This window comes from Anthonomus grandis, chromosome 17 (genome assembly GCF_022605725.1).
Source record: "Anthonomus grandis grandis chromosome 17, icAntGran1.3, whole genome shotgun sequence".
NCBI lineage: Eukaryota > Metazoa > Arthropoda > Insecta > Coleoptera > Curculionidae > Anthonomus > Anthonomus grandis.
The window spans coordinates 10501168-10527245 of NC_065562.1; the positions used below are offsets into that span (position 1 = coordinate 10501168).

General features: G+C 29.0%; 1 protein-coding gene across 2 annotated transcripts in view; it reads left to right on the plus strand.

The window, feature by feature from the left end:
* Positions 1 to 5917: 5917 nt before the first annotated feature.
* LOC126746369 (elongation of very long chain fatty acids protein 7) overlaps positions 5918 to 26078 on the plus strand; it is a 41318-nt gene continuing 21157 nt past the window's right edge. The window contains exon 1 of one of the 2 annotated variants that reach the window (XM_050454597.1): positions 5918 to 6131. Coding sequence is in view for 1 of the 2 variants with exons in the window: in XM_050454595.1 (XP_050310552.1) it covers positions 18276 to 18307 (32 nt within the window). In the remaining variant the exon portion in view is untranslated. Of the gene's footprint in view, positions 6132 to 18260; positions 18308 to 26078 lie in introns of those variants that run through there. The other variant, XM_050454595.1, reaches the window with a different exon arrangement.

A 26078-nucleotide genomic window follows, 5' to 3' on the forward strand; every position in this document is an offset into this window, starting at 1 on the left:
AGAGACTGGGTCCAACAACAGAGCCCTGTGGCATGCCATGTGTCATAAGTAAACTCTGGCAGCAACTACTCTTGAAATGAACCTAAAACACTTTGCTTATTAAGGACAGGAGCAAATCAATACTTAAATTGTTAAATCTATATTGGACGAGAATTTAAAAAAGTATAATATGCTTAACACAATCAAAAGCCTTTGACAAATCTTGCCTAAGAGAAAACAAAGAATTTTCTTTAATTAATCTTTCATTTGACTCTTTACTAAGGTCGAAAAGATCCAAAATCAAAAGTTTTTATTATTTCTTTTACCTTTTTACCTGTTGTAAGGTGTACAAAAATTAAATATAGGACTCGTTTCATAATATTGGATAACAAACTTATCTTGGATTATAGTATCATCATCTTTTTCCTTAAGATTTTAATTGTCAATCTGACTGAAGTTAAAAAGTACATATATGTATCTCGTGAGTATTGTTTTATTATTCTAGTTTTGTATCAATATTCTAGATAATCTAGACGTAGAGTCTCTAATTTAATCATTTACATAGATAACAATCTTAAATCCATTTGAATAAAATTACACATTAGAGCACTGTCTAATAGAGCTTGTTATTCATATTTCATGTATATTCCTTGACCAAATTTGTTTTATCTAAACCTTTTTTTCCATCAAAGCAGAATTTTTAACTTTTCATTCTGATCTCACTTATTTTTGCATATCTACGCCTAAATAAACGTGTTAACCATTAAAATTAACAGAATAATAAATTATCTTTTAATGTTTGTAATTGTTTAAAAAAAGCTTAACCTCTGTTAATAAATTATATTTTCATAGTACTTAAAAAGATTCTGTTTTGGGTATTTTTCAATAAATTATGAAGGCAAATGGCAATAAAAATATATGTTTGCTACACTGTAAATTAGATAAAATAAGTATTTTTTATAACAACAAAATATTAGGATTTTTCATTTAAACATTTTTTAAGAAAGCCTTTTTTATTAAAAAAAAATTCTGTAACTTTATTAGAGACTAGCATAAAAGAAAGTTGTTCGGATAATAAACACATCCGTTCTAATAATAATGGTATAAGTGGAAAATAACAACTTACTAAAATCAGAAGGCAGATTGGAAGGGGTGCTACAAGTCGGATTTAAGTGCGAGGTCGTAAGAATATAAAAATGTTAAGTATAGAAAAGGTGACAAATAGAATCAAAAAGCTTTACAAAAATAACAGTCCAGAAGTTATAAGAAGCTCATCCAGGCAAGCTGACTCGCACCTCGTAAGACCAGTAACTCGCAGTGAAACAAATTTAGTGAGACAAAAACACTGGTAAGTGGAAGACATGTGAATATAGGCAGAATACAATACCCAGATTGGAAAAGCGAATGGAGAAAGTGTAGGTCTTGCAAATTTACTAGTATCGAAAATTATAGCCTTAACAAATCTGCTGATTTTGACGGTCTCACTATAGCAATGACGCAACAAGATCATAAATAAGATGAATGAAACTATAAGGGCCATCTTATTTTATAGCTACATGCCGGTGATATGGCAGAACCTTCACACTAGTTAGTCTAATGGCATTTGCTCTAAAGATCCTCGAGAAACTGCTCGATAAACTCAATCAGGAGTGTTCAATCATCGTGCTTTTATTTAGGACTAATGTGCTTGCAGAAGACTCAGAGAAAATAAAGAACTGATGGTGTACGTCTTTTTTGAATAAAGAGGGCACGTTTGACACCGTATTATCTGAACCTATGAAAAGAGCCTTAAGGAGACTTGGAGTTGTTGATTGACATGGATTGAGAGTATGGTCTAAGGCAGATTAGTAAGCAACAAATTACTTTAAAAAAAATTGAACTCTGGGTAATATGTGGATGCCCCCATGACATAGTCTTGTCCCACTCTTGCTCTTATAAAAAAAAAAGCTATAGGATATCCAGGTGAGTTGTGCTAATAGTGATAAAACAAAAGAGTATCTGTTAGTCGCTTTAATAAAACAAGGCCTGCATTCCCTTAATGCATTAGTACCTTAATAAAAAGTACCTACTGCATGCATAGAAATACGAATTTAAATTAAGAGACATGCTCACTAGACAGAAATAAATAAAAAAAACTTCAGAAACCTTTTTACAATTAAAAAGAAACATAGTAAGGAGAATTATAGGGCTTCGAATGAAGAGCCACCTTAGTAATTTTAGTATTTACAATAGAGATCTGACCTGTCATCTTTGCTGAAAGGAACCAGGAACTAAAAAAACTAAATACTACAGCTACAAAAGACCTGGTGTGTAGGGTAGCAAATTATAGGGTAGGATAATTAATGGGGTAAGCACAACAAGCAAAAGTCTATAAGCCGTAATGAATTCATCACAATTTCATGAGAAAGCAGTGAAAATCAAAGAGAACTTTGACTACTTCTTTCCAATCTCTACTAAGATGAAATCTTCGCCAAAGCCCTGAAAAAACATGCCAATGGTGTACGAGTTAATTACATCCTACTGAACAATTTGTGCTATGCAGACAATACCACAGCTAGTTGAGAACCAGCAAGATCAACGGCATGATTGTCATCCAAACTATAGTACTCGATCCTAAAATTTCCGGTTATTTTGAATAATTTGCATACTTAGATCATCAACGTAGATACGTGAAGAATGAAGCTAAAAATAACATCGAAGTCCTATACGAAGTAAAGTGAGAAGAATAATGCAATATCTCGTTCATATCAAATATATTTATTGAGGTTATTATTGATGTAACAGTTCGTAATACAACTAAAAATTATAGGAAAAATATATTAGAAGGGGAAGAATATTTAGTCTAGCGGAGCTAACAGACACAATCATAATGTGTTACGAAAATAACCTTCAGAAGTCATAACGAACTCATCCGAGCAAGTGAGCTGGTGAGACCAGTCACTTACAGTAAAAGAAATTCACTTTTCAAAAGTATAGAATACTTTTGACAGAATAAAATACTAAGATCAAAAATGTGAATGGAAGAACTGTAAGTTTTGAAAACTTACTAGTACCGAAAATTCCAGCCTTACAAATCTGCTGATCTTGATGGTATCATTGTAACAATGAGGCAAAATAGCTCAGGTACTCTGATAAATAGGCATGCTAGTTCATAGTTGATCATTTATTCTAGTGAGGTGGAAGTCAATAAGCCAATAACCTTCACACCATCAGTCGAATGTTATTTTCTCTAAAGACTCTCTGGTATTGAGTCTTTATGGATCGTACTCTCTCTGATGACCAAGAGTCTGAAAGATAAATAGCTAATGCATTACGCTTCCCTAGTTTTCTACACTATTACAAGAGATGCAATAAAGCTCACAACAGTGAGATGTCGATTACAATTGGCCCTTGACAGAAAAGAAAGGATTAAATATTAGTTTTCTTAAATCCTTTACACTACCATTTACCAAGAGACGGAAATTTGAGGGCATGGGAGGAGGCCTCTACCACACCAAAATAAGACAACTCCTATTTAAGAAAAGGTTCAAAATTTCTGGACTCTAACTAATTATGGGATCCAACGTTTGGATAGAACAATTAAGCATTCGAAAACCATCCTTATTTATAATGCACCCAAAATGATACATTATCCTTTGACGTGGTGGTCCAATATACTACCAAATAATAGCAAAACAAAAGCTGGATGGAACACAAAGACTAGTTTGTCTATTATGCCCACAGCATCTATAGAGGCGCTACTCGATTTGCCGTTACTTTCGTAGTTAATTATTTAATTATTCAAGGCAAAGTTAGACTAGGACTAAAGCAGTTGGGATAAAACAACTGTCGATTTGATTTAATAAGACATAAAAGAGTTGGGACAATCTGTAAGGAGAAAATATCAGAACTTGCGAAGATGAGTGTCCAAACAGAGAAGAATGGGAACGACATTGAATGATAGCTAACCCCAGGATAACATCGGAGCTGGTACTAAAACTAGAAGTTAGAAAATTCGAAGCATGTAGAATTTATATGGATGCAGTGATGCACTGGGAAATAAGAGAGAGAATCGACTTGGTAGAAGAAGATCTAGTAGTGCCTTTATTAGATTAAGGCCTGCATAGAGGGTATCAAAGAGAGGGTATCAAAAGAGGGTATCATCTCTTATATACATACAAATACAAACTTTCGAAAGGGATAAGAATTTAGGGCTTTAAATGAGACACATGGCAATAGATTTAATGTTTACATCACATACCTGACCTATTATCTTTGCTAAAAGGAACCAGAATCAAAATAACTAAATATCACATCACATGTACAGATTAGTTTAGAGTAGCAAAATGGTAGATTGGATAGTATAAATAGATAATGGAGTGAGCACAAGAAGCAAAAGTAGGGACAAGCTTCATTGAATGAAGAAAAGTATCTTATTTCAAAAAATTGAGAGAATAAAGAACTCGCTAAGCCCATAAAAGATAATTTGAGAACGATTTTCCTTAGAAGCGTGCAAAAAACCACATAAAATTGACAAAATTAGACATCTAATATATGAGAAAGGCTTTTACTACTTAATTTTTACTGATGTGAAATCTTTGCCAAAGACCTGAAAAACGATGCCGATACAGTACGAGTTAATGAAATCCTACTGAACAATTTCCACTATGTATATAATACCACAGCTAGTTGAGGACCAATAAGATTAAATCCACGATTGTCAGCAAAACTGTAAAACTTGGATGTTAAAACTTTATCTTTAATTACTGTAAGTTGCTTGATTTTCTCATGCAAGTTAAAGCTATCGTATGTTCGTTCAAGTTCTTTAATTTTTTTATCTTTCCTACCTGAATTTTCCTACTATTCTTTGGCCTCTTCTTTGATGTTTTTAATTATTTGATTTCCTTCTGTCTATTTAACCAGATTGGTTTTTACGTCTTACTTCTTAGTTTTTCGCAGCTATTTAATTTACAAAAACCCTTACAAAAAAGATAGTACTTTTAAGATAAAGAATATGGGCTCTGCTGTCCGAAATACTGCTAAGTCTAAAAAAATGTTTATATCCATTAAAAACATTAACATCTACGTAATTAAAGTATAATGCAATATATCTGCCATATCATGAGAGTTCCAAGATATATTTATTAATGTTAGAACTCATAATATAAACAAAAATTGTCAGAAAAAAATAATATTAGAAGGGAAAGAACATCTAAGCTTAGAAACTTAAGAGGATGGTTCGATATCATGTGATCTATTAAAGGCTGAAGACTGATCTCTTAAAGGTGATCTATTAATTTCTAAAATCGAAATGGAAGGTAACATTAGGGAAGGCACATGAAGTAGAAGAAAACATACGGTATAAAAGATCAATATTCTATTAGTGGTATTTTTTTAAACTTATTGAAATTAATTTTAATAAAACAAATGTTGCCAAAGACTTTACTTATACCATCTTATACAATTTGCAATGATGCAACTTCTCGAACAAATATTAGTAACTATTTGTTTATTATTAAAAAAGGAATATTCTTGCTACCTTCAAATATTAGGTACGTGAATTTAATTATTAATTTTCTTACTGAACAAGGCCTTTGATTTATCATGGTTAAGTACTATAATTTTGTACCAAATTTGATAATAAAAATCAAAATTTATGAGTCATAAAATTGGCTTTTTTATGAATCATAGATTATGCTTTAAATCTATTTTATTTTTAATATTTTTTTTAAAAGAGCTTGCTTATTAAACTTTTCCTTTTTTTACTTAATTAGGCTGTTGTTCTTTCTCGATTTGTCCCATTTAGATTACGATAGCCTGGTCAAATATAAAAACATCTTCAAATAAATGTTTATTTCCCACCACACTAACACACATTAAAGTTAAAAAAAAAAATTTCACAGCTAAGCTAGAAAGAGAAAACGAGGTGCCGTAAGTCAAGTACCATTATTTTATTGTTCGCAGAGTAATAAGAAAGTACTGCCAACGTCGCGCGCCAGTATCGTGGGTTCCGCTACGGCGAGTAGTACTGGTACACATTTGATTGGCGGAGTTCTTTCTTATGGAAGCCGAAGAACCCTAAAGTACTGTTTGAGAAAAAAAAATTATTCTTGTGAGGAATTTTATTTTTGGACTTTTATTTTGTATTGTGGTGCCATAAATAATTTTTTTTTTGGTAAGTTTTTATTAAATTTTAGTTTTTTAGTTACCTATTTTTATTTAAAAATTAGAGATACTTGAGGTGACTTATTTAGTTTTTTTTTGTATATTTAAAGAAAAAATTAATTTGAAATTAATGAAGAATTGAAAAATGTAAAGAGGAATGAAAAATTATAAAAGTTTTTTTTATTTTATAAATTTTATTTTGTTTAAGTTTTCATTTAAAGCTAAAAGATCGCGAGTTTCTTCAAATTTTTAAAAATTATTGGGCTTTCTTGATTTTTTATAACAAAATTAACAAAGATATATAAAACTCTAAATTGGCAAATGTGGCTTTATTAGAAATGTACATGCAGGACAGTTTTCCAATTTTCTCATTGATAAAAATCTTTGAATATTTTATATAACTAATAAAAAATTTATTTTCAAATTCAAAAGTCAATTTTAAATTTTACTCATATTTACGCACTAATACAACTAAAGCTTAAGGAATATTTAAAATAATCTATTTTAGGGTCGTACTGAAATACTCAATAAGTCAAATTAAATATATGGTTAGAATTATTAAAAAAATTATTTAGCAAACCTGAAGAATAAAAACTATATAATCTTAAAATATGTAACATCGTTTATTTATTTTTTATAATTATATTGATATGAAAAGGATGATCCAGGTTAAAAGTTTTTTGTTAAGGAATCTGAAACTGACCTTTTTTCATCTCATTTTTAAATTTACACAAAATTGGTGCTTATACAGTTGTATAATATACGTCGTTTTAATTTTATGTTATTGTAAAATTAATATTATGTACAGTTAAAATATTATGTAAATTTTATTTATTAAATTCATACAAAATTAGTAAAAAATTGCAATAAGATATTGGCTAAAATTTTATTTACTTTTGACAGGTATTTTTATTAAAACTGCCTACCGTTATTATTAATTCACAATTTTACTTAAATAAATTAAATTAAGTAGATTCTATACATTTAAACTTAGGAGTAGGTGCTGAAATCGACTAATATTTTTTATTATGCCGTGTGTCTTGTTTTTATATAGAATTGGGCATTTGGAAAATGTTTAAATTTTAATTACATTATAGAACTTGTGCAACTATAGCGTTTGGAAGATATAACAGAAAATGATTTATTAGTCAGACAAAGATATCCAAGAATAAACAAAAAAACTTACTGTAGATTTAATATAAATATATATATATCTACATCGACTGTTTAAAAAAAATGATAGAATAATAATGTAGGAGAATATAAAAAAAATGTATTTTTTGCTTTCATTTTGATATCATTATAATATATAACATAAGATTTCAGTTGAAAAAAGTGCTTATTGGTTCAGATTATATATATTTTTCCAAGTATCTTATTTTTCCTCATAACTTTTAATAAACATACTGACTTAATATTTTATTTTAAGTTTCTTGAGGATAATATTTAATTTTATTCTTGAATTCACATGAAACTAGCATTTATACAGTTCTAATTATTTTTAAATTTTATTTTAAAATTAAATTGCAAATATAAACCATAAAAATACTTTAAACCTACAATTTGAGTAAAAAAAAAATCTTTAAACATGCAACAAAACATTGAATAAAACTTTACATATTTTTCATTTTTACTCACAACTGTTTATCCAATGAACTATTACTTATTTAACTTGTAATGATGCAAAAATTGTATTAGTCTTAATCTTTTTATTTCAAATTAATATTCTAAAAATTACATTTATAGTAACTTTTTTTTTAATACATGGTGTTGTATTCATTTCGAAATAAAAATTATTTATAACCTGATAAATAAATTAATAATACTTTTTAATTTTGATTAAAAAAAATATTAATAATATTTTGCTTATATTTAATTAGAATATAATTAATTAAAAAGTCATTGCCAAATGATTTTTTGATCTTTTATTCAATTTGCAGATTGAATGTTTTAGCTTGAGCCTAAACTAATTTTATTAAGATACACCAACAACTTTAAATATGTATACATTTTATTTAAAATTACTTCTTTTTTATTAAATTTTACATTGATTCTTACATTTTTATTTTAAATCTTAATTATACTTATTAAATTTGTTATTATACTGAAAAAATTTACCATTATACTAATAAAGTTCAATAACAATTATATTTACTGTTAATGATCTATAGTAAAAAAATCGTTATTGTGTAATATTGGAAAAATATGACATGGATGAAGTACTGGATATTATTATCTAATTGTTTTTTAGAAGTATTTTTAATTTTTTTGTTATAGTGCTAAGAAATATTTTTTTGGTAAGCTATTTTCCTTTAGGATTCTTATTCTTTTGTATCTTGGACAGTATTTTTACTATTACCTTCTATCTTTGTGAAGACATACTAAACAATTTTTTTTTTTTTCGTTTAAAATGTGGCAAGATCATATTTCTCATATTTAAATCTTGTACAAGAATAAGAACAAAAGTCACAGAAAAATTGGCCACTTATTTGATGTATTCAAAATGTTTTTATGGTCATGAAATAGTCCAAATGGTCATTTTGAATAAAGCGGTACAACCTTAATGAGATAGTAGTTTCAATTTCCATCATTTACAGTGCTTTTATTTTAAAACAAACTATCCTTAATAACTTCTTCTTTAAAAAAAAAAAAACGTCAATCTAGATATACAGGTGAACGAATAATTTTATATTTGACAAAGTTCTATTAGTCACCTCCTTATCTCCACCTAACCTTACTTTCATATGTCAAATGGAAACCCCCATAATGTGCCACATCATTATAAGTAGCATTAAAATGTCTATTCAATAGTGCTTTAAAATATTAAATCGATTAACGTACCAGCGAATATTGACTAAGATATGTGGAAATAATGGATATTTTATCCATTATACAGGGTGTCCCGGTTCATGTGGGAAATCTGTTGGATTCAGGTAGAACATCGAAATATAATACCGAACGTTCCTATAAAAAAAAATCCTGTAGGCCTTCTTTACGAAGATACAGCCTCCTAAAGGACGCTGCTGAAAATTGGTTTTTCATAAATTACTTTCAAACTACCCGGTAGAATTTAATAAAAATTTTAGGTAATGAACACTATTAGGGACCTCTTAAAATGACATCCTTAAAATACATTTGCCTTGTTTACTTTACCAGGGGCGAACTAGGTTGTACACTTTAATGCGTATATTTTTAACACCCTGTATGTTAAAGTCTAAAAATAAATAAATTTGGATACCTTGAACCCTAGGCTAAAAAAAAGGTACTCTTGTTCATTATCGATAAAATGAACCGTTTTGGAGAAAAATAATAATAAACGAGCCAATGTTTTTTTTTTAATTTTTTTTAAATGAGATAAGTACGCTAGTTATTTAAAGAACAGAGAAATTTCGATGTAAGTCATTTAATTTAAAATAATACATGTTCCTAAAAATACAATGGTGTCCTAAAAAATACTTTTACAAAATAATAAAAAAAAATCTATGAGTGTATGTTTTTAAATCAGAAAAAACGACTTACAAAAAAATTCCAAAAACCAAATATGTAATTAAAAGTTAAATTCTTAAATACGAGCAATAAACAATTAATTATTAAAAACTTCATAAGTAGATTCGACGTGGGCTCCGTGAACTCTAACACAGTCGCAGGCACGACGAATCGAGGACTGCTGCACTCGCCACAATAACCCAAGATTGTTTTTTATATTATCACAATCAAATGTGATTCTTTGGAGCAGTTCTTCCCGAGTATCGACTGGGGCGGAATACACCAAGGTTTTGAGGTGACCCCATAGATAAAAATCTAATGGTGTTAGATCGGGAGACCGAGGAGGCCAAGCAACAGGTCCTCCTCTACCTATCCAACGGTTTTTAAAAGTATTATTTAAGTGGTGTCTTACAGCAAGGCTAAAATGGGGTGGGGCTCCATCATGCATAAAATACATATCTCGGCGGGTTACAAGGGGCAAATCTTCTAATAAATCTGGAAGATTATTCTGAAGGAACTCCAAATAAAGTTCTCCATTTAAACGTGGTGGCAGTTCAAATGGCCCAATCCAAAAATTGCCAATAATTCCTGCCCAGATATTTATTCATTGGAATTGATGTTGATGATGAGAAATAAAAGTATCACGGGGATTTTCATCAGCCCATACATGCGAGTTATGTAACTTTTCAATTCCATTTTTGGTAAACCCTGCTTTATCCGTAAAAAGAATCGTGCTGATAAAGTTAGGGTTATTTCGCTGCTGATCTAACAGCCAGTTTGTGAAGTGTATTCTGGGAGCAAAATCTCTGGGCAGTAGTTCTTGCACTTTTTGTAAATGATATGGGTACAACAGTTGTTCTTGAAGTACCATATGTACAATTGTTTTGGACAAATGAAGCTGAGCGGCTAACTTTCGAGTACTCGTTGTAGGAGTGTCAGCTACAGCGTCTAAAATATTTTTTTCCAATTGTACTGTACGTGCTGTTCTCCTCTGACCACCATTATTCCTTTTTTTTTTAAACATTCTAAAATTGCATTAAGGAAATTTAATAGTATTACCTCATTAAGTGAAAAACAGAAACCTACCAGTTTCCCTTAGACGTTGATCAACACGTTGAAATGTTTTCTGATCCGGAATAATGCGATTGGGAAATCTTTCTTCGTATAATCTTTTTGCTTCCAATGCATTGCAAGACGCCGGACCATACATCAGATGCATATCTGCATACTCAATAAAAGTAAACTCCATATTTTGACGTAATTTAAATTAAAAGTTACCAAAAAATACAAAAATTAAAAAAATATTATCAAATAAAGGATGAATATGTAACAAAGATTAGGTTTAAATAATAGGTATTTGCTAAATTTGGAGTATAGCAACGTTTGTAACAATAATGCGTTCAAAAATGCAAAAATTCCGATAAATAAGTCAGATACAATACAATTGGTTTACATTATTTTTTTAGTTTTTTTATGTTTAGTTTTTATCTTAAGAATAACAAAAAATAAATAAATGTATAATAAATAAGAAATATTTTGTAAAAGTATTTTTTAGGACACCACTGTATTTTTAAAAACATGTATTTTTTTTTTATTAAATGACATCGAAATTTTCTGGTCTTTGAATAACAGGCGTACTTATCTTATTAAAAAAAAAAACATTGGCTCGTTTATTTTTTTTCTCCAAAACGTTTCATTTTATCGATAATGAACAAGAGTATCTTTTTTTTGGCCTAGGGTTCAGGGTATCCAAATTAATTTTTTTTAGACTTTAACATACAGGGTGTTAAAAATATACGCATTAAAGTGTACAACCTAGTCCGCCCCTGGTAAAGTAAATAAGGTAAATGTATTTTAAGGATGTCATTTTGAGAGGTCCCTAATAGTGTTCATCACCTAAAATTTTTATTAAATTCTACCGGGTAGTTTAAAAGTAATTTATGAAAAACCAATTTCCAGCAGCGTCCTTTAGGAGGCTGTCTCTTCGTAAAGAAGGCCTGTAGGAATTTTTTTTAAAGGAACGTTCGGTATTATTTTTCGATGTTCTACCTGAATCTGAGAGATTTCCCACATGAACCGGGACACCCTGTATAAATCTTCTTTTCTTCTCCATCCATAAAAATCGAGACAAGCTAAGTCAGGAGACCTAGCTGGCCAGGGAAATAAACTTTCTTCTCCAATACATCAAAAAGGGAACTGCTGGTTAAGGTAGTACCCTTTCATCGTATTGAAACCATAAATTTCTTCTTGTCACGATGGTCATGGCTTCAAATAATTGTGTCATATCATTATTTAAAAATTAAAGGTATAATTCACTGTTTAGGGTTCTATAAAAGATAAAAGGGCCGATAATTTTTTCTTCAGCAATTCTGGACCATACCTTTATTGTCCAACGATGGTCACGCATTCGGTGAGGATTATTATAACACCAGTAAATTACCATTAATTACCATTACTAGTATAGGGCATCTGTCAAAAAACGGCGATCATCCCTTATCATGTTAAAAAGCCCATGGTAATCATTTAGGCGGTCAGAAATCTAATCAAAATTTTGAAATGTTAAATTTAAAAAAAAAACAAATAAAGAGTGTACTTTATTAAAATTGTTTTAGTGTGATAAAAATTTGAATATTATATAATTTTTGCAAGAATCTCTTGGTCCATTATATTCAAATATGAATTATTTATGTTTAAATTTTCACCATCATATTTCTAATTTTATTACTCTATGTACCGTTCTTAGTAACTTCTCGGGCTAATTTCCAATTTACTTGTTGCTCATATTTTAATATTAAACTACATAAATAATTCTACAGATTCTAAACTTTTATTTATTTATTTATAGATAACTAACAAAATTTGTTGCAAATATATTTTATACAGGGTGTCCGGAAAGTCAACGATAATACTGAAGGGGCTGATGAAGCAACTCATAAGCACCCAGAAAAACATAAAATGACCTTAGTAAAAAATCGATAGTTTTCGAGATATTGGCACTTTAGTGGTCACCAAAATCCTACTCTTGGATCAGATTTTCGATTGTCACGCCTTAAAAATAGATATTTTTTAGAATCTCTTATTAGCTATGCAACACTGAATAGCCATTTACTGATCAAAGACAAACATTAAACTAAACGGCCAAAAAATTTAATAAGAAATCTATTCTAAAATAAAGTATTACTTATTTTTATTTTTTAAACTTTGAATTTGACCGCTCATACTGGACCGAAAAATTGTACGGCAACCTGGCTAATACCTTAAAATTTTAAAATTATCCAATATTTTTTAAAAAAAGCTTTACTGTTATTGTGATAGAGTGAAAGATAAACCTAATCTACCTTATGAAAAAAATAAAACAAATTTATAATTATGTTCAAAAAATATTTTTATTTAACTTTAAAAAAAATTTAAAAATCAAATAATATGTTCGAACTGTCTACCACCAACGCGAATACAGGCGTGGCATCGTTAATAAATGACCTATTGATCCATCTTGCATTCCTGGCAGCGTTAAGATCTTGGGCTGCATCATTTATTCGCTGCCGTAATTCAGCAATATTATTTATTGGTCTTGCATAAACCTTTTCTTTTATGCAACCCTAGTAAAAAAAATTGAGGGTGTTTAGGTCTGGAGACCTGGGAGGCCATAAAATTGGACCAAGTCGGCCGATCCATCTGTTGGAGTATGTTTGGTGTAAATACCGAGGAACTTCATGGGCATGTGCCGGGCAACCATCATTTTGGAACCACATTATTCGGCGACTGGCCAAAGGAACATCTTCTAAAAGAATTGGTAGATTGTTTCGACAAAAATCTAAATAAGCCTGCCAGTTCAAATTTTCTGGTAATTCGAATGGGCTAATTACACGTCCGTTCAAGATACCGGTCCACAAGTTTACTTTAAATCAGTACTGTGACCTTTCTTCTTGAATAGAGTGGGGATTTTCCAACGCATAAGTGTGCAAATTGTGCATGTTCATAAAGCCATCCTTTTTGAATCTACTCTTATCCGACCACAGATTATTTAAAAAATTCGGAGCCTCTTGATTTTTTTGCAACATTCTGCGGCAAAATTGTAGGCGTGGTGCGTAGTCTCGAGGCAGTAGGCTTTGCACTCGTTGAACATGATAAAGGTGATATTGAAACCGCCTAGTGATGTCGTTTACTACCGATTTCGGTATCCCTGTTCTTCTTTTGATTGCCCGTGCCGAAGTAGTCGGATCATTTTCAATTTCTTCTAAAACTTGATCAACATAATCAATACGAGGTCTTCCCTCTCGAACAAGAGCATGAGGCTTTTGCCTTCGGAATATGAGCGGCGAACATTAATAAATACACGATAGTCAGGATATCGGGCCAAATTCGGATATCTTTCCTGATAAAGATTATTCCTCTGTTTCTGAGTTCATTTCCTCTGCATTCACCATAAATAAGATGCATGTTTGCATATTCTTGGGCGGTATACGGCAAGGGCATAATAAATTATTAACCAATAAAACAAACAGCTCAAAGAACACAGTCCACAGGAAAATGAACTCAAAAACAAATCCAAAGCAAAAGGTAACAGAAACGTTAGGATACAAGCAAAAAAGTAGTTAGTTCACGGAATACTGTAAACAAACTAAATTCCAAAAATGTTTGTTGTTTATTGCTATGGTGATAAGAATTACCTTCGCTCTTGATTTTTTTAACTTTTAAGTTAAATAAAAACATTTTAAACATAACTTAAAAATTTGTTTAATTTTTTTACAATGATATCATAAGGTGAATTAGGGTTACTTTTTACTATAATACAATAATAATAAACTGTTAAAAAAACATTTAGGTAATTTTAAAAAGTAGATTAAATGAGCAAGGTTTTTAAGGTATTAGCCAGGTTGCCGTACAATTTTTTTGGTCCAGTATGAGCGGTCAAATTCAAAGTTAAAAAAATAAAAATAAGTAATACTTTATTTTAGAATAGATTTCTTAATAAATTTTTTGGCCGTTTAGTATAATGTTTGTCTCTGATCAGTAAAATGGCTATTCAGTGTTGCATAGCTAAAAAGAGATTCCAAAAAATATCTATTTTTAAGGCGTGTCAATCGCAAATCTGATCCAAGAGTAGGATTTTGGTGACTTCCACTAAAGTGCCAATATCTCGAAAACCATCCATTTTTTACTAAGGTCATTTTATGTTTTTCTGGGTGCTTATGAGTTGCTCCATCTGCCCCTTCAGTATTATCGTTGACTTTTCGGACACCCTGTATAAAAATTAAATTTAAACGTCACATGCGATTTTCAAAAAAGGTGTATTTATTAGACAAAAAATATATAAATACTCTTATTTTTCTTAAACATATATTAAAATTATTCTGTTTACTAAGTAGATATTTAGATTATTGCTTGGAACCACTAAGTAATTTTTGTCAAATTTTTACATACTTCGATAGTAGAAAATAGTGTCTTTATATGAATTATGAGACCGACATAGAAATAAAGGATTTTGTTATGAAATTTGTCTTCCAATTAAATGTTTACTACATCTAAGGCTAATTTAAATATTTTTTCTATAAAAACATCACTCCATTTACAATTTTAAAAATTAAAAAGTTTTTTTTTTTTAAATTAGTTATTTAATTTTGCATTAATTATAAATCGAATAGAGGGTATATTATTTTAACAATGAAAATAGCTTCAATATAAATAAAACTTGTATCTTATAGAAACATTAGCCATATGTTCTTGATCCATGGTATTGAAATTTTAAGGTAAAATGTATCTCTTAAAATATTTTTGCATGTACTCTAATTGAATGTAAAATAATTTTCATTTATTACTCATTTGTAGTGTTGTAAACTAGTTCTGAGATAATAAAACGCCTATAATATAGTGCAGATTTATGAATAACCCATTAATATATATATTTTTTTTAAATAGGCCATTGTATTATTATAGTTAAGTAACAGTATCGGTTAAATTTAATTTATATTTTTATTAAAACACTGTTATTATTTTTTGTTTGAAAAGCAATTTGTTTTTCTAGGCTAACTGTTTTTTTATTAAATTTTGTATTTATAATTTATAATATTAATTTATAATTATAAGTATTGGAAAAACCCACTGTTGCCAAAGTAGTTGATTATTGTTACTATTTTTTTTTGAACCAATCCATATTGGATTTAAATAAAATTTGACACGCATTTTTTTATAACATTAAGTTACATTTTTTTTTGTTAAATCTTAAATTTCTTCAACTATAGATTAAAAAAACATAAACCTTTTTTAATTTCTGTTCTTTATATTTAAAGTTTTAACCAAATTTTAATTTCTTTTTCTACTTTTTCCTGCAAAAATATTACACCTACCAGATTTAAAAGTTTTATTTCAAAGTTTGCCAAAGTTCAAAAACTTATAACCCCTTTAATTTATATTTGTAATATTTATTATGGAATAGACATAGCTTTACGATTTCCTAAATTACATTTTATTTTGATTTAAATTTAATTCCCAGTCAAATTCCGGAAAAAAGAAATTTATCCGAATTTTTAAATTACTCCGTGGATAAACACAAATTTTCAATCAACTGTTAATAAATTTTACTATTTGATAATAAAATGTATTATTCAACAATAATATTCGGGAAAATGACAAATCAGCAATCGGCATTTGGAGAAATTGGTGTAAACATCAAATTTTAATCGGTTTTTTCAGTTTTCTTTGGTATAAATATACACATCAAAATGGTCTAAGGAATACTTAGAAAAATAGTTTTTTTCGCCTTATAAATTTTTATATATTGATATTTTCATACGGAATAGATACTACCTTTAATATTAAGTTACCAACGAAGTAAAATAAATATTTGGGTACAAAAAATCATGCCAGAACAGCGTTTTTTGCTACTTGCACATGTTGCCGAAATAACGCAGATTATAATTTTTAAATTCTAACGCAATATCGCATTTTCTGTGGTTCCAACCGAACAATTGTGATTTAGTTTTTATTCAATAAAAATAGAAAGACGAGATTTAACTCAAGAGGAAATGCAGTCGGAATGCTTGAGGCAGGAACAAGTCAAAGAGACGTTGCAAGAGCTTTGGATACATCTCCCAGTGTAATTAACCGTTTGTGGACAAGATATAGAGAGACAAATGATGTTAGAGAATGGCAACAAGGCCCGTCGCAAGTTACCACACCTGCCCAAGACCGTTTTATAACTTTGCAAGCTTAAAGAAATCCCACGGTAACAGCCTCTGTTTTGGTTCAGCAGCTCTCACGAGTGCATAACGTCGAGGTTTCAGGTCAAACTATTAGAAACCGTTTGCATGAGAGAGGACTTCATGCCAGAAGACCCCCAAGGGTTCCTCGGTTAACTTTAGGAAATCGAGGTGCAATATTAACATGGTGCCAAGAACGTGTTAATTGGAATCAAGAAAGATGGGCCATAGTTCTTTTTACGGATAAGTTTCGATTTTTATTTTATCCTGATTCTGGTAGAATTCGTGTCTGGAGAGAGGAAGAAAATGAAAGTCGTTTGGCAAAGTGGTGGATCACTAATATTTTGGGGTGGCATTAGACTTGATGGAAAAACGAACCTCATTTTTGTGGAAAATACATTGACTGGAATAAGTTATAGGGATAATATACTACTGTAATTGTTCTATATTTACGCGAAATGGGCCCAAATTCGTTGTTGCAACAAGATATGCCGCACCACATCGAGCACGGCTTGTACGCTATTAAGGAAAATAGCGATTCTTTTACCCTGGCCCTCTACCTCACCGGACCTTAATCCAATTAAGCATGTTTGGGATTGGTTAAAAAGGCAACTTCTTCAACGATTTGACTTTTTTCAAAGCGCTCTGGAGCTTCGTCTTTCTGTGACACATGTTTGGGAGGAGTTGCCCCAAGAATTAATTTTAAGTATGCCTAAGCGATGCCAACCTGGCTACTACTTTAATTTGTATTTGGTAAATTTTGATTTTTATATTTTTTTTTAATAAACGGTAATAAATGGGATTTTGTTCTTTATTTTTATTTGGGCCCCAAATTATGAGTAAATTATAATCTATAAAAAAAAGTTAATAATTATATTGTTATTTTATTCGAATAATGTAAAAAAATTGCAATAATTAACTTTTTTCCAATCTTCTCAAAAATATTAACATATTTTTATGTGTTCCCTAGACCATTTTGATGTGTTTAATACACCATTAGTTTTAATTTTAAAATTAAAAAGGATCCTTGAAAATTCAATTTTAGTAATTCAGAAAAAAAAGTATAAACTTAAAAAAAAAATGGCTTAAAACCGTATTAAATTTAAACAATACCCATATCTTTGCCATATTATCTTATGTCACGACATTTAAATTCCAAGGTAAAGTTTAACTCTTTAAACGTTACCCTATGCACCTTATTTGAATTTATAATATTTATTTTTTTATTTATTACGAATTTTTGCGTTTATAAACTAGTTCTTAGTGAAGGCTTAATAATGGACTGACGTTTTATGACTGGCAAAATAATTAATAATAAAAAATGGGCCATTATATTGATAAAGTTGAGTAATAATATTGTGGTTTGACACGTATATTTATAGTAATTGGGGTAACATTTATATCGTTGTTAATTGCGAGCTTTGGTGAATGTATATATAATATATGTTAATCAGTTGAAATTGGAAAATGCCGTTTTATAGTCAACTTGCACTACAAAGGTAATTTTTTAAATTAATTAGTAATTTTTTATTTAGTAATTGTGAAAACAATTAATAAAATACTATAGATATTTTAATTTTATTTTATAAAAACGCCCTTGGGAACTTTTAAATATTATGTGCTAGGTGTGTCGCTGTGTTTATAGCTGAGACCAACTTTTATAAATTTTTTACAATAATTTATTTAACAAAATTCATAACAGCTTGAATTTACTCATTCGTCGAAAACATCATTTCAAGCACATTTTCCTCGTTACACTTCCTCCTCGTTTTACACAAATTAGCAAAAATGAAGAAAGTAAACTATACCAAAACACGAAGATTTCTCCTGCATATTAAACAATTTTACAATGATAAATGAACGTTAAATTGTACCGTAACATGGGAAAACACGCAATTCGTATGTAGCCGACCAAATAAATTTTTATAGTACAAAGAGATGTGACTAATTATTTAGATATTTTTTTTATTGAAAAGTATATAAATTAAATAAAATTACGAGGTTATTAGCGTGGTTTTCTTCTCAATAAATTTACAGTTGTTAATTTATGTGAATTACTGACTGGGCAAAAGCTTTTGATAAGGTAGACCATTATAGTAAAGGCTTTGTGTTTCCGCTTAAAGCAACCAAACGTAGAGGGTTAAAAATGCAAATGCTTTGTCCCACTAATATTTTACTACATTTGGTGTTCTTCAAGGTAATAATTTAGCACTTTCTAATGATTTTTTTTCTATCTTATTTTTCCTCTTCATTAATGATTCGCCTAAGATACGAAAAAATGGTTAAAGGTTTATAAGTTCAAGCTTTTTAAATATGTTAGTAACAAGAATGATGCCACAGCAATTGAGAATGGGGTTAATTCAATTTTTTGCCTCATTCAGATTTTTCGATTCGAATCAGGAGTAATGTTCTCTGTCTTTACTTCTTCGTTTTTAATAAAGACTTCTAATATGTTGTATAAGGGAATGCTTAACAGATTATTTATAATAACTTTTTATTAATTTAATTTTATTTATTTGCATCTTGAGATAGCTTTTAGAAGCTAAATTTGGAAATATAAAAAAGGAACCTAGAAAGTCCGAAGACTTCGTTACGTATTTTCTATAATTAAATTTAATGTTATAATACATGAAATTAACAACTAATTATACACAATATAATTATTTTGTTATAACATTAATTATTTACTACTACTAAAACAAATATCATTATTATACAATCAACTTACGCTTAAAACAATATATATTATAATAATCTAATGAGACGGAACTAAAAAATCGATTAGTCTATATATTTTTTCAGCGTAGGAAAATGAGAATTAATTTACTTAATAAATCATGAAACAGTTTTCTATATTAACTATTTAAAATCCAAATTCTTATTTTTTTTAATCATTTTTTATTTCTAACATTTTTAATTTCTATTGATAATACACGATTTAAGTACAGCGCCAGAAGACAACTTGAGTGTTGTTCCTGGGTTTTTGAAGATTTAAATTATGTTTTTTATATATAATTTCTTTGTCTGGTGTTGCGGTGATGATTTATGACACCTTGCTTACTTTTCAAAGTTCATCGCTAGGGATCATCTGGCTTTTTGTAAAAACTATTTTTTTAAAAATTTTTTGAGCCACCTCTAGAGACTTTTTTATCGTTATTATGTTCCTCTCCAATCAATTATTCCATATTGTACAGTGGCGGCTCGTGAATTTTTTGACAGGGTCGGCAGGATCTTTTTGTTTGTTGTCCTCAGAGAATATGTTTTAAAAAAACAAGCTATATTAATCATCATAGGAGATTTTAGTTTTTTTTTACATATTTTTATTTTTTTTTTTTGGTTTTTTAGCGTTTTTTTTTCAAGTAAATTGATAAACTAAACATGTTTATAAATGAGCTCTAGTCTACGTTGTTTTGTAGCAGCGAAATGAGTTATAACATCATCGTAGAATTTATCTGTTTTTTTAACGACTTTAAAAGTTTTTTTTCTATCGAGATTTGTGACAAGCTTGACATTCTTTCCTGTTTCATAGTATTTCGACAATTCTTTTAAGACATGAAAAATCCCGTTCATTTGAGGCAGAAGTTGGTGGTAATGAGAGAATTAATGATAATAATTTATTTATTTCGGGACTGTTTTTTGTAAAGGATTGCAATATATAAAACTGTATACATCTCTTAACCTATCCCAGCTCCCAAAAATATCCGGATCACCATATAAAACTGTTCATTCATTTTCTAATTTTAGTGAATTAAAAAATGTTGGATAATTTTTAAATAATTTATCTAATAAGTATTTTGAAAATTCTTTAAAATAATTTTTAAATTTTGTCTGTTCAAAAAGATCAAAAATTTTTAAATCTTCGAAATTTGCAAAGCGCGTCTCTATTTACATTGTTATGGTATCTTAAATTTCAAAATAGGTACGTTTTTCAGAATTCATGTCTCGCTCATCATTTTGTCTTCGTCTTTTTTTAGGGAGTTCAGAAATATAAAGAGTCCAAAGCGTCACTTCTTTGTGTTCAAAATTATGTCTACGAAATTCTTTCAGATTTTCTCAAAGTTTTGTAATTCTGTTTCTTGAATAAATAATGTCAGTAGATTGATTTTGAATAATATTAAAAATTAAATCTGTTTGAGTAAAAATTTTTTTTTAAATATTTAAAAAGACGTTAAAAGTGTAATCGTTTAATAATTTTTGTAAACCAATTACTTCTTGGATCGATATGTCGTCATTTTCAAAATCATCTCCTTCAATAATTAATTCAAAAACTTCTAAAAGTTGGTCACGTAACTCTGCTACAGTGAAAATTAAACGATATTTAAAATTCCATCGCGTTTGAGCAACTGTTGGAAGTTTTTTAGAAGCAATTTGTTCTAAGATATAAGTGCGCTTAGGCGAGGTTGAGAAAAATGAAGCAAGCCCGGTTAAGTTAGCAAAAAAAATGCGACATTCCTTAATTTTTTTACAGATATCTTGCAAAACTAAATTCATGCGGTGTGCATGACAGTGAGTAAATAACGCCTGTGGGGCAATAGTTTTGATTTTTGCCTGTAATCCATTTAGTTCGCCTGACATCACTGCAGCACCATCATAAGTTTGTCCCACTAATTTATTTTTTATATCAAAGCAGTTAAAATTTTCCTTTATAATATTAAAAATATATTCAACCCTAAAAATCTCTCATAAATCTCCCCGTGTAGGGCATATCGAACAACAATTGACAATTGGGTGTGACAAGAAATATCCGTTGTTTCATCCACTTCTAGAGAAAAGCAAGTGGATTCGCTTATTTCTGACTCAATGGTTTTATTTAAAATATGGCTTATTGACTCTATTAATTCATTTTGCACTGTTTTTGAGACCCCGCTATATGTTTTCGAATCAGATAATAATTTAGAAAATTCCGAATCGTATTTTTTAAATAACTTAATTAATTCTCTATAGTTACCCTGATTTACTGAATGGTCCGATTCATCATGCCCCCTAAATGATATTTCTTGACAACTTAAAAATATAACAATATCAATTAAACGATGTAAAACTGCATGATTATATTATTGTATATGGGATTGGACCAATGCACAATAAGTCGTCATTGACTGATTTTGACTTAGCATACTTTTCAGTTTTATGGAAATATAGAGAAGCTTTCTTATTTTTTTTTTATAAATATTTATGTAATGGTTCCACTTAAGAAAGTAATCAATTTCCACACCAAGACTGCCTCCAGAATATTTAAATGTCTTTAAAACATTTAAATTTCAATTGTTTGAAAGTTGGGTAATTTTTTCCGCGTAATTTTTTCTTTTTGTCGTATCGTTTATATTCAGAAGACTATTAATGTACAATAAAAAAAGTACCGGGGATAGTACTGTACCGTGCGATATACCGTACCTTATCTGCACTGGATTAATTTGTGTTTTTCAAATGCTTATTACCTGTTTTCTATTTAAAAAAAAACGTCTTAAATAGATTTTTGGCACCTGCTCTAAAGCCAAGGTCCTCGAAACAATTAACCAAAATTCTGCGTTCCACACTGTCAAAGGCCTTGGCCAAATCAAGGAAATTACCTATTACAGCTTTATTATTATTTATTTTTCTGTAATTATTTGATGTTAAGAATTCGATTGCGTCTTCAATAAACAAATTTTCGGTATCGTCGTCCTAAGATGCAAATTGCCTAACTCACAAAATAACAGTTTTTCAGGAGAGCCTAAAAACTTTGTCAATTGTTATTTTAATAAGAAGAAAATAAAATTTAATTATGTTTTAACATTGCGTGTTTTTAATAAGGTTGTTGTTTACGGTTTTATATTACAGTATATATATTGTATGTTTTTAAAAATCTATAGTTTACATCCTCTATAGAAGCCCATGGTTTAAACTGGAGATATATCCTATTTATCAAAAAATTGCTACTGATGCTTTAAGGCGTATGCTAAACTTAAAATATCTAGAAAATTATTTGAATTTTTATTTTTAAAATCACTCAAGGATTACCATAAAATGAATATTGTTCTCCTTGTCCGCTCGTACTGATGTTCTTTCGACTTTTACTGCTATCCTTGTCTGGACTACTTTTCCATAATACGATTTTAAATTATGTTAACTTTTTTGAATAAATTGAGAAATTTTATTAAATACTCGAAGAAAATAAAAGCTGGAAATTATTTCAAATTCCCCGAAAAAGAAAAACGTCAACTGCCTGCAATTATATAAATTTCTGACCAAAAATTGAAACGTTGAAAAATTTATTTCAAAGCTCTAGAAAAATTATTTCTCAATTTTAAAAAAAAATAATAAAAGATGTGTAACAAATAAATAAAAACTCATAATTTTTCTTAACTTTTCTCGGTTAGCACCTTCGCAATTTCAAAAAATATAAAAAATTTAATTAAAGTAATTGAAATTTCTAACGCGAATAGTAAAACAATTAATATAAGAAATTCAAATTAGGTTCATTTGGGGCATTGACTTCGGCGTGGGATTTAATATTTTTGACTTTACAAGAAATGCTTGTTTTTAAACTGAGAATAATCCGAAATTCATTAATATACTCATTTATAAAAGCATTTCAAAAATTTGTTGAAAAATTTACAAAAATCACAAATTTTAATACCCCAAATTATTTTTTCATTTAAAATTTAAAAGCGTCACAAATTACCCAACATATAATAGAGATTACATAGATTGAATACAAATTAATCTAATTTAAAATAAGTATTACTTAAAATTCTGATAGGATCCTTGGCAGTAACTGTTTTCTATAGTAATTATAAAAGAAAACAGTTTTTAATTCTCTAACTCATATTGTTTTCATTAGAAGTGCTCTTATGCATGAATTTTTTCTAATCTTCATTAAAATCCTACATATAAATAAGACTTTAATTAAGATGATTTATTGCATAACGGGCATTCTCATCAAGGTTAAATCTGCCAGACTTTCCCATCACTAATTCAAAAGATGCCTCTACATCCAACAAATCTGCATAGATACACTTAGCTATGTAACTTTAATAATTTATATATTAACGGTGTGACTAAGTTTCCTAATTAAAATGATCACCGTGATGAATTAAGGATGTGACGAATTTTCAAAAGGAGTTTAGTGACGTCCGAAATTGACCCGAGTAGAATATTAATTAAATTGTAATTTATGCAGTCTTAATAATGGCTGGCTATAGTAATATGTCACGTAAGCCTAAATTTTATGATATAAAGCTTGTTTTTTTAATAGGGTTTTTACATTAAAATTATGCAATATGTTTAAAACTAATGTTAAAGAAGAATGAATTTTTTGAATGATTTTTGAAGTTCATTAAGCTGTCTTATAGCTAAGAGTGAGTTTGTAAAACTCAATTCAATTTTTTTTTCAAAATCATTAAAATTTTTTCAATTGGTAATAAAAAAGAAAAACTACTTAAACCTGCTTTTTTACATGACGATCCTACTTAATTTAAGCTAGTTAATATATATTTTTTTTAATACAATTTTAAAGATAGTTGCACATATTATAGACAAAATTGTCTTATATGTGAGTTTCAGTTTTATTATTTTTATTAGAGGATTAATATTTATATTAAGAAATTTTAGATAAAAATTTTCTGATTAAAGGCTTATTGACCTAAGAAAATTACGTTTTTTTTAGCTTAATATATAGGGCTTGTTTTATTATTTAATTCTGTTATAACTCAACTTATTATGTAAATTAAATTTTATTCTGGTTATTCTATACGAAATTAATTTTTTGCCCGAAAGCTTTTTATTGTCTTTTTATATTCACTATTTTAATAAATTTTTAAGAACATAAATTGCATTAGTTTCGATTCGTAATAAATTATAATACTTTGGACCCTTATAATACTTTTAAAATAGTTAAAAAACTTAAAATAAATATTCTTGCGCCTAGAGGGAGAGAGAAACAGTTATTCACACTATTCTTGATAACTCATGGATGGCCTATACATCTTTTAGCAATGTCAGTTTTGTGTACACATGTTGTCTACATCTCATATATAAAGGGTGTTTAAAAAATAGACGGAGATATTTCAATGGGTGATTCCTTGTAAAAAAACATGGATGCGGAAATGCACAGTTTTCAAGATACAGAAGATTTTTTGTTTTCCAAGGCACCGGTAATTTTTTTACCAAAAATTAATAAACCAATTATGTCCAGGCATGCAATAAAACGGTATTTTTTTGCCCAAAAAGAAGTGAGATACGAAAAAGATACAATAGGTTAAAAAGTTTTATTTTTAAATGCTTAATCAAACAACAAATATTAAAGTTGAAAAAAGGCAGTGGTGTACATTTTTTTGCCAATAATATTTGCTAAGATGTCCCCCGGGATGCCACTGGACCTTATAATTTTAATCTAATTAGGGCTAATTTAGCCTCTTAATACAATAAGTAATGCTGCCAAATTTCAAAAGAATCGAGTAAATATATTTTTTATTATTAATAAAAAAATAATATTTAAAAAAAAATTATCACCCTACATCTTGAAAACTGTGCATTTCCGGACCCATGTTTATAAAAACTTTTTTTCATATTTTTTCACAAGGAATCACCCATTGAAATATCTTCGTCTATTCTTCAAACACCCTGTATATCTTCATCATACAATAGTTCTATGTGGCACATCTTTTTTTTTTAAATAACTTTTAATCTTAATTATATGTATAAGGGTTGCAAGGTAGCTTTCCTCCCTCTTCCCTATGCTATTATATAGCAAGTAAGAAAAGATTGAACTAATGACTTACAGAAAGTCATTAGTTTAATCAGACCATGCCAATGTTAAAATTTACGGAAAGCTGGAGGAAGGACCGAAAGACATCCTTGTGCATCTTCGCGTAATTTTGCAAGAGATCAAAATTTTAATAAAAATTCGATATTTAGATATTTAAAAAAAAACGTTGTAATGCCTTTAAAGTTTCCTATGTAATAGAACTTCTTAAAAATTATTCAGAAAATCGCCTAGGATTCGTTGAAAATATGAGAAGGTTATGCGACAAATTCTAATTCTTAAAAATTATTCAGAAAATCGCCTAGGATTCTTCAACGCCTAGCGTTGAAAATATGAGGAGGTTAGTGTGTAGAAATTCGCGAAGTAGATATAATTTTTGTCTGATTTAAATGCCTTATTCTGTCTGTAATATAATTTACATGTTTTCTCCTGTTATTTTGGTCCAGTATAATTCCCAAATATTTAGTGTTTCTTAATTCACATACTTCTTTACCAACTTTATCTAAAATTATTTTATTGAAAGG